This window comes from Vigna unguiculata, chromosome 1, assembly GCF_037176805.1.
Source record: "Vigna unguiculata cultivar grain cowpea cultivar isolate G323 ecotype 2 chromosome 1, ASM3717680v1, whole genome shotgun sequence".
Taxonomy (NCBI): domain Eukaryota; kingdom Viridiplantae; phylum Streptophyta; class Magnoliopsida; order Fabales; family Fabaceae; genus Vigna; species Vigna unguiculata.
Window position 1 is genome coordinate 41,023,022 of NC_140792.1, and position 10,095 is coordinate 41,033,116.

The window sequence follows — 10,095 nt, forward strand, 5'->3', positions numbered from 1 at the left end:
ATCCTGTTTCAGGTTGTTATTGTAATGCAGAAGTGAGTCCAAACAAGATGGTGTTAATTTTTTTCTCTCTCTCTTTCTATGCATTAGAAGGACAAAGTAAATTACTAGTTTCTAAAAAGTATTTATCTTCTCCATGTTATTTTTGTTTTTTGTCCTAAGAAGCAACAGGAAAGGAAGAAAATTGTTAGATTTACCTTCAGTTTAACTGATACAAAATCCAAACACGTTAAACATTCTCTTTTTCCGCTTTCGGTTAACGTTCATGCAAGATATCTTATTGATCTTAGGACTAACATATAGTTATGCCTTAGCATGTAAGTGACGGTTGATTTTTAATCTATTTCGAAAAAGGGCTTTAGAGGTGAAAGGGATGGTTTTGGAGAGGTTGAAGAAGACATTGGGGGAGAAACGTGGATAAGATGACAGCTAAGATGCTGATACAGTTACAATGTGTTTGGTTCAAAATTGATTTTCTAAATCAGAATCTCAAAATCAATTAAAAAATAAAAAAAATCAAATCAAATGAAAAACAACTAATTCTTATTTCTGGACCGAAGAATTGATTCATCTGTAATCAATTTTCTAAAGCTAAACCAAACACACGCTTAACCGTGTTGAACCAGTGACTTACTATTGCTAATATAAATGTCTTCCATGATGATTTGCCATTAGTTATATGTATAAATCTGAGTACAGAAACATTATCGTTTGTGTACATATCATTTAACAAAATCTTTTACAACTAATATTCAGTTGTCTCGGAACTTCATACGATCAAACGTAAGTGTCTAGTGGAAACTTCAACAGGGTTATCAGTTATCAAAATTAAAATCTCACTTAAATAACTAACTCAGACCTTAGATGAAAACTATAATTGGAATTTCAAACAATAGTTATGTTCGAAAAACATCACCAAAAGCACATGATAAAATGCAAATTATGTTTTGTCCAAAAGTAAAAGGTGGAACAAAAGAGGAAGTCTTGATTGTTGGGATAAAATGCAGGGCACGATCTATCTTGCACCACAAAAACTTGAGCAGTGAAGAGCTGGTACCGTGCCCTCTCTTAATTTAGCAGCTGATTAAACTTACTGGCTCGCAAACACTACGGCGACCAGCTCGGCCAGCTGCGATGTACCAAGAGGACTATGACAGAATCATTGAGTATTTCTACAAACCTATATACCAATTAGATAATATTGATGAAAAACAAAGCTTTCATCCAAACACTATCAGATATGTGAAATGTAAATTCCTGTTAACACAAAAAGAGAACTCCTATGATTTGAATCACCATAATATACATCCAAAACAGAGTCAACCAAGAGGAGTCATGAGTGGGAATTGAGAAATCGGGAGGCAAAGAAGAAATTAGTACAACAGCATTAGTTCATTCGTATTTCATATTTCAGTTACAACACAGTAATTATGTGCCAAACTTACTGAAGCTTATTGCTAAATCCTAACCAGTCAGCAATTCCCTACAAAATTAACTGTTGCTGACATCATTAAAAAGCATAGAAACCATTGTCATTATTAGCTGAATTAGAATAGTGAAATCCCTACCGGGAAGAGGTTAATATCAGATTCGAACATTTCATGATATCATTATTTATCCAAATAATACCAATAGAGAAGTCCACCCTTTTTGGTTCTATATCTGCAAAAATTTTCAAGCATGCAATACATACATGCATGCAAAGAATGAAATACTCATTTGTGTGGTATGATTTTATATCTTATGCAGCAACGGATTGCTTCTCCTCATAATCATAAAGATTAAGAGCTTGTAGCAACTTAGGCCAAGATTCTGGGATCCCTCCTGGCAAATCAAACTCCAACAGTTTTCCTCTGCTACGGTAAAATTCCTCCACAGGCTGACTCTGCAAGCATGATAGTTATAAAATTAATACAAATGAATGGGAAAATTTAACGAAATAATAACACAAATACCTTTTCACTGTATATTCGAAGCCTCTCTTTGACCACTTCTTCAGTATCATCTGAACGTGTAACAAGCTTTGACATACAATGTGCAGGAGGAAGAAGTGGAGCCATGACCATTCCTGGGCGTCCATTCTCACCCTTGAGGCTGATGGAAGCAACATTAAAATTTCCTCCACACTGATTGCAAATTCTTCTACCTAGGCATTTTGCAAGCAATGCTTCTTCTTGGATCTTCAGATTGACTACTAAGTCAATGTCAGTTACCCCTTCCAATATTTCCTGTTCACACACATGTTAAGCACATTTTTATTGCATTGCTGTTGTTAACAAAGTATGGGAAGGACAGAAAATATAGCCATTGTTTGTTCTGCCACAATGATTGTATCAATACTCACTGCTTGCTTAATTGTTCGTGGAAACCCATCAAGAATAAATCCCGATTCACCTTTTGCTTCCCCATCAGCCAGCCTTTTCGACAATAAATTCATGATGATTTCATCGGACACCAATTTACCTTGATTAACAATTTCTGATAGCTGTAAAAAGACCAAAAGTAGAAAATCAGAAAGTAAAATAGATGGCTTGGTAGATCAAAAATAAATATAATACCCTCTTACAATTTATTTGGTCAAAAACTAGGCTACTTAGAAGTTCAAACCATGTTATCTTCAATTTATACCCAACAGCTTCCAATAAACAGATAAAAAATAGGGCACACCATATGAAACATTGAAATCAAAACCACCACAGATATGTATAATAAAAACCTCAAAAAAAGAGATCAATAATAGTAAACAAAGCTCATACTTGTATGCTTAAAAACATGGAAAATAAAAGCGAGAAGAAACCAAGACTCAATTTCACGGATTCAGAAGACAAAGAAGGCAGACTTTACTTATAACCTAGTAAATAAATAGCATATATCCAACCCCAACAACATAATAATCTTTCGCCACTGTCAAAGAGGCGAATGCAAGAAACTAACAAAAGAAACTATTTAAAGAACTGAAAATCAATAAATTTCATAGATCGCGGCACAGATTTCAAAATAAAGTTAGCCAACAACAAAAATATGCCAAAAGTATTCAGTTGCAAGTTCGAAAAAATAATTCAGATCCACTCCAAGCGTGACTTTCAAATCAGAGATTCAAATCAATTTAATATCCCTGAGTTTGCACTATCATAACCATTTGTTTCTCAAAAACAACATCACTGAAAGGGGACGAACCACAACCTTCGGATCTCAATTCAGCTAATTGAGTGCACCGAATTCTAAAGTTCGTTAATGCCAGAATGAACAACCTAGTACCACAGGGTCGCATAATGACATAACCACTGTTTTTTAATCAGCAATGACATCACTACTGTGATTGTAACTAACAAAACATAGATTCTTAAGATCATTTCACAGGAACGCATTAGATTTAGGTTTCACAACGCGTGGCATAACACATCAACGTCAGAAATTCAAAGTCAACGAAATCGATAAAAGGGTTTTGAAATCCCCAGAGAGAGGTTGAGACCTGGGAAGAAAGTGGGCCGTTGGAGGCAAGCTCGCTACGGACGAGATCTCCGGTGGCGATGTGAGGAACGCCAAGGAGGTTGCAAAGCCGGCTGGCGTATGTGCCTTTTCCCACGCCGGGACACCCCAGGAACACCCACTGGACATTCCTCTCCTTGTGCGGCGGCGCGTGAGATAGAAATCTACGCGCCGCGCAAGGAAAGTACGGGGTGCGCTTTACGAGGCGGGTTATGGCCGCCATTGGAAACGCAGCTAGAGGCAAGAGAACGCGGAGGTGGTATCCTTACAACGCTGAGGCGCACTAGCACTGCATCCTTCTTAAATAAATCTCTTTTTTTCTTTTCTTTTTATTTTCTTTCTTTTCTTTTTTTCCAAGTGTTTGTATCTTTCTTTTTCTTAAATAACTCTTATTTTCTTTTTAAATTTTGGGTAAAACGTGTTTTTTCAGGTAATGGTGAATTTAGTTCCTGAAACTGCGTTACATTATCAAGTTTTTTAAACCAGAAAAATAAAACTATTAAAGCTTTTAATTTGAGTTTTATTTTTTTATTTCTATTTTAATTCCTAATCCGAAGACTTAATTGATAACAACATTAATAATATATTTAACAATTAAAATAAAAATATTTTTATAAATATAATAGAATTGTACACTTTTCTAAGAATTCATATAAATTTTTAATTTAGTAAACAGTATGCTAGAATATAAATTTAGGACTATATTGACTATTTGCTTTAATTTTTTTATTACTATTGTTGATTGTTTCTTAAGCATTACCGTTAGCAGACAATTGTTTTGATTTTGTTATTCATCATTTAGTTAATGTTAATCATTCTTAATACATCACAATATCATTGTGCTTTCTCTTCGTGATAGGATAAACTATTAGAATTTTTATGGGGGGAATTATTATTGATTGAATTATTTAGTTTTATACGATAGATATTAATTGTGAATATTTTTTTACAATAAAAAAATGTTGGATACATAATAATTTCTCCTTAAAAATAATGAAAATTTATATTTTTAGAAAAACAAAATATTACATATACTGTTACTGGAATCTAAATGGTTTGTCCTATTTATTTATCTGAAATGGACACGTGGATAAACAAAATTAACCTTTAATCTTTTAATCTTTTGAAAATTATATTTTTTACACTATTAATCATTATACAATATATCTATTTTTCTTATGCAAGTAACTAATTGGATAACTACTTAAGAGAAGTACAAAATATATTAAAATTGTGAATTTCGTATTAGACAAAGTGAGAGTCTTTATTTCTGTATCCAATATACAGGTAATTAATTAGTGCACAACTAATTAGTTTTAATAAGTGAAACCCTTAAATTTGAAAATTAGTCCCTAATATATTTGTATTGTTTATTGATTATTTAATAAATTTTAATTTTCAAATGGAATACAAATGGTTTCTGTTATTGTTATTAACCCTAGATACTAAATTCTAAACTCTAAATCCTAAATTCTAAACTTTATTTTAATCATGTTGTTGTTAAGTTGTTGACATTGTTATTATTTTGTCATGTCACATTGTTGAATTGTTATTACATGTATTTTTTTAATTTTAAAACTTTATAATTTAATAAATTTGATTTTATAATTTATGAATTATGATTTTATCATTTTTAAATTGAATACTAATGGTTAACTTTGTATATCATCTTAATCATGTAATTAAATGGTTGATATCGTCATATCGTCATATTGTCATATCGTCATATCGCCATATTGTCATATCATCATATCGTCATATCGCCATATCGCCATATCATCATATCGCTATATCGTCATATCGTCATATCGTCATATCGCCATATCGTCATATCATCATATCGCCATATCGCCATATCGTCATATCGTCATATCGTCATATCGTCATATCGTCATAACGCCATATCGTCATATCGTCATATTGCGATATCGTCATATCGTCATATTGCGATATCGTCATATCGTCATATCGCTATATCGTCATATCGTCATATTGTCATATCGTTATATCGCCATATCGCCATATCGTCATATCGCTATATCGTCATATCGTCATATCGTTATATTGCCATATCGCCATATCGCCATATCGTCATATTGTCATATCGCCATATCGCCATATCGTCATATCGCCATATTGTCATATCGCCATATTGTCATATCGTCATATTGTCATATCATCATATCGTCATATCGTCATATCGCCATATCGCCATATCGTCATATCATCATATCGCCATATCGCTATATCGTCATATCGTCATATCACCATATCGTCATATTGCCATATTGCCATATCGCCATATCGTCATATCGCCATATAGTCATATCGCCATATCGTCATATCGCCATATCGCCACTCACCATATCGTCTTGTTGTCATATCATTATATCGTTGTATTATGATAAAAAAAGATTAATCATAACAGAGCAATGAATCGTGACTGAATTGAGTAGTTCCTAATATTCAAAGAACATAATGCGAGAGCGTAATCAATGGGAAGTAGATGAAAGTTTAATACCTGATCTTTCAACTGTAGAGCACCCAGACTCAATGAAGGATCCATCTGTCTTGGAAGTGGTGAGAGTGCGTGGGAGACGATAGTGCTCCCTTTCTAGCAGTGGGTGTCAGTTTGTCAGTTTTATATCCTTACCTGCAGAGACCATGAATATCTCAACAAGTTACTGAATATTTAAGTCCATCACAGACTGTTCATTGAACAATCCAACTCATCACGGACCACATACCATTCATCAAAAACCCAATATGTATTATCCATAACATATAATATAATTGATACTAATAAATAATATAATTTATTGATCAATGTTAATTTACAATAATAACAAAATGGAGAACAACAATTTTATATAATAAAAATATATAATATACAATAATATTATGTTATCTTTATATCGTTATATTATTATATTGTTATATCATCATATAGTATCGGTATATTATTATATTATTTTATCGTTATATTATGTCATTAACATTATTTATATCGTTTGTTACGTCGTATTGTCATATTTATAAAATTATTAAGTATAAAATTTTAAAATAATTAAATAATAAAATTACATGTAGTAATAATTAACATAACAACATAATAATTACGTTATTCAATATATTATAAAAAATTATTAAAAATTCAATTGAAAGTTGATATTTTTTAAAAGTTTAAAACTTAATTAAATCTAATTTATAACTTCTGATATGGCAAATATAAATAATTGTAAACAGAGAAAATTATTAATAGTATTAATTTTGCGGTTTTAGTTGCAACACTAGGCATCTTTTACATTATTAGACGTTACTTCGGTGGAAAAATTATTTGTGTCCATATGTTTAATTGAGCCACAGAACATGCCACGTTAGTTGTTCCTCTCAATTGAACCAACAAGTTATTTTCATCTTGCTATGCAATGAGGGACAAATAGAAAGAAGGAAAAGTCTTCGATTGTTGTTCTGCTTCCTGAGACAGTGTTCCATGGCATGCTCTCTTTCTGCAACTCTTGTGTCAAATTCTCTTCACCTTAACAGAACCACAAGTCTCTGTTGCTTGCATCAACATCCCACCCTTTCACTACACCAAAATCTTCCAATATATTCAAAGAATCTTCCCAAACTCTTAACAACTCAAAATCATGCAACGACTACACCCTTTGCTTCTGGCTCTGCAGGCAAGTTCTGTCTCAATCTTTACTCTTTTCCCTTTGTGAAGTAAAGAAAAAGATAAGTTTCTGAAATAGCATCTAAAAAAATCGTACATTTTCCCGTTCTGAAGTGGCCACTTGCCAATTTTGATTGCACTAAAACTGCTGAAGATGTATACATCGACCAATATGAGGATTAATTTAATTAGAATGCACTATGATAAATTCTAATTAGTTGACAGTGTAAATTGTAAAATAAATATGCATGTATCTCACTCAAACTATTGAAGGTTAATTGTTTCAATGGGTGTATGAGAACAGGAGTAGAGTCTCCCGTGTTGAGTGACGATGCCACGAGTTCTCTGGATTCGGTGAAAGTGTTTGATTTGAAAGGAAACGGGATTCCAATTTCTGACTTGTGGAAAGATAGGAAAGCTGTTGTGGCATTTGCACGCCACTTTGGGTGATTTTTATCATATTTACAACACAAGTTATTATATGTGGTAACTCCTGATTATCAGTTGCTGAACAATAACTTGTGCTCCTTTTTATCTGTAAATTTACAGGTGCGTGTTGTGCCGCAAAAGAGCTGATTATCTTGCATCAAAGAAGGTATAGTTTTCTGCTATTTTATTTCTCTTTTCTCCTGTTCTTTTGTCAATTGTTTTATGTTCTAATAAGCTTCTTCCACTTTAACTGAAGACTCGTTTGATTACTGTCAGAAGTTAGGAGGTTGCTTTTAGAACCTAGTATTAAAAGTTTATTTTGGTTCTTTGTTTTTGAGTTTATGGTATGCACTAGATATCCATCTCTATTGCAACATGCTGATTCAAACATGATTCATGGTTTTTGTTCCCTTTCATGTGACGCATGTTTGGACTTTGGATAGCTTCCTTTTGGTGTAATCTATATTCTGCTTCACTAGTTCTGACTGAAGATATCCTTACCATGAGATGGAAGGCCAAAGCATGAGTCATTTTTCTAAAAGATAGTTTGCAATGAAAAGTTTTGGCTTGAGGAATCACATTTCAATGATAAATGTTTAGTGATAACATTGAAACATTTCTATTTCACCAAGATTTTCATCTCTACTAACATGGATATGAAATGTTCTGCCAACAGGATATAATGGATGCATCTGGAGTGGCACTTGTGTTGATTGGACCTGGGAGCATTGATCAGGTATATCAGAAGAAATTATGGTGAATGTCTGTACATTTTTATCAGGTCTGTTGGGTTAGATTTTATTTTCTTCTTTGGATGCTGTATTTTCTTTTACTGTATCCATCATTTTATTGGCAAGGTTAATTAAGCTTAAGTCCGCTTAGGACATTGTTTTCTCAAGCTTCAATTTATAGTCAAAAAACCTTCTTCAATTGGAGTGTGGTTTGTATTTTAAGTGGAACCACTAATGTTCACTAGATATAGTGCAAGGCTCCGAAGTATTAATTTCTTCCTTCTCTTATCATCTGAATGTTCTGGAATGTGTTGCTAATACCATATGTTGGTACAGGCCAAATCCTTTGCTGAGCAATCAAAATTTCCAGGAGGTGCTTTGCTGATAACCTTATGCTTGTTATAGGTTTCGTAATTTATACATCTTATATCAGCACTTTGACATGACTCTGTTACCTCTTGCAGAAATCTATGCAGATCCCACACACTCTTCATATGAGGCCTTACAATTTGTTTCTGGAGTTTTAACAACATTTACCCCCAATGTAAGTCACACGCCTCCAGATCTTTCATTAAAAATAATGCATAAAGCACCAGTGACTGAATGGTATATGTTTATCTATTCAGACTTTTGTTAACTGCACAAAGAATATTTCATGTCAATTTCAGCTGTTACACTGCAGGCAGGTCTTAAGATAATACAGCTATATATGGAAGGTTATCGACAAGATTGGAAGCTTTCATTTGAAAAGGACACTGTTACCAGAGGAGGCTGGTATGCAAATAAATTATCTTGTGCTGTTTTTTCCAGATTTGACTAGTCTATATAGTTCATGTGGTGTGTTATGATGACTCCAGATTTTATGTTGGATTTTTTTGTGTTGTTTTTTATCGAAGATTAAAAGTACATTAATGTTGATACATTAAAATTATTTTTAATATAATTTAAAATTTCAAAATTAGTGTTTATTAGTGTATTTTGAAGGTATATCAGAAAAATAACACATAAAATCCAGTAGAGAATCTAAATTCGTGTTTTATGATATATCGAATTGCCATTGTTGTAATGGTTCTATACTCTCCCTTGTTAAATTAATCTTACTACATCTTCCAAGACATTCTGAAATACAATAGATATATTATGAATTATATTTTCTAGTTTTTCTAACAGATTCTAAATATTTTTCCATGTTTTCCCTTTGGTGCATAGCTGAATTCTCTTAACATTTCCTCTATATTTGACATTGTGGCAGGAAACAAGGAGGAATTATAGTTGCAGGCCCGGGTAGAAATAACATCTCATACCTTCACAAGGTATGATATTCCTTGATACTTGTTAGCTTAATAGCAATTAGCGTCATTTATGTTCATGGCATATAAACATGTTTCTTATATCATTGTGTGGAATATGTTCATGTGAGCAGGACAAAGAAGCAGGGGATGACCCAGAAATTGAAGATATATTAAAAGCATGTTGCTCGTCGTGAAGAAAGAAAGAGAATGAGACTCTCTTTCTCTGCTTTATGTATCTTGCTTCCTGAAGTGTTAATCGTATCATACATACGGCATCGTACATCATATTATGTAAACTGCTTCTTATGCTGAGTGGCCTTTCTTGAGTTTTGGTAAAAAAACTAACGTTAATACACGCAATTTATCCAAAGAAAACTCACATTTTGGAACCTATTTATATGGGCTGTTTAACTGAAGATTCTGTCGATTATTTCAAAAACTTGTATATAATAATTTTCCTTCCATTTCACAAGGTGGATCC

The 10,095-nt window shown here is 32.8% G+C and overlaps 2 protein-coding genes across 2 annotated transcripts; one reads left to right on the forward strand and one right to left on the reverse strand.

Annotated features, from left to right (window-relative positions):
• Window positions 1-1,370: 1,370 nt before the first annotated feature.
• Window positions 1,371-3,778, reverse strand: LOC114179005 (adenylate kinase 1, chloroplastic-like). Its single transcript, XM_028065223.2, has 4 exons — window positions 3,470-3,778; window positions 2,342-2,482; window positions 1,953-2,225; window positions 1,371-1,882 (listed from the first exon to the last, which is right to left on the reverse strand). The coding sequence occupies exons 1-4, from the start codon at window positions 3,707-3,709 to the stop codon at window positions 1,739-1,741; spliced, it is 798 nt and encodes a 265-aa protein (XP_027921024.1). The 5' UTR covers window positions 3,710-3,778; the 3' UTR covers window positions 1,371-1,738.
• A 3,085-nt stretch (window positions 3,779-6,863) lies between these two features.
• On the forward strand, window positions 6,864-10,007 carry LOC114183414 (Thioredoxin superfamily protein). Its single transcript, XM_085673122.1, has 9 exons — window positions 6,864-7,172; window positions 7,467-7,608; window positions 7,712-7,757; window positions 8,268-8,327; window positions 8,659-8,695; window positions 8,787-8,866; window positions 9,005-9,096; window positions 9,575-9,635; window positions 9,746-10,007. The coding sequence occupies exons 1-9, from the start codon at window positions 6,980-6,982 to the stop codon at window positions 9,806-9,808; spliced, it is 774 nt and encodes a 257-aa protein (XP_085529248.1). The 5' UTR covers window positions 6,864-6,979; the 3' UTR covers window positions 9,809-10,007.
• The last annotated feature ends 88 nt before the right edge of the window (window positions 10,008-10,095 follow it).

Coding starts and splice junctions, on each gene's coding strand:
- LOC114183414 (XM_085673122.1), top strand. CDS start 6,980: ATGGCATGCTCTCTTTCTGCAACTCTTGTGTCAAATTCTCTTCACCTT. Junction 8,867..9,004: donor TAACAACATTTACCCCCAAT/GTAAGTCACACG, acceptor GTTACACTGCAG/GCAGGTCTTAAGATAATACA. Junction 9,097..9,574: donor ACTGTTACCAGAGGAGGCTG/GTATGCAAATAA, acceptor ACATTGTGGCAG/GAAACAAGGAGGAATTATAG.
- LOC114179005 (XM_028065223.2), bottom strand. CDS start 3,709: ATGGCGGCCATAACCCGCCTCGTAAAGCGCACCCCGTACTTTCCTTGC. Junction 2,226..2,341: donor CACGAACAATTAAGCAAGCA/GTGAGTATTGAT, acceptor GTGTGTGAACAG/GAAATATTGGAAGGGGTAAC. Junction 1,883..1,952: donor TTCGAATATACAGTGAAAAG/GTATTTGTGTTA, acceptor TCATGCTTGCAG/AGTCAGCCTGTGGAGGAATT.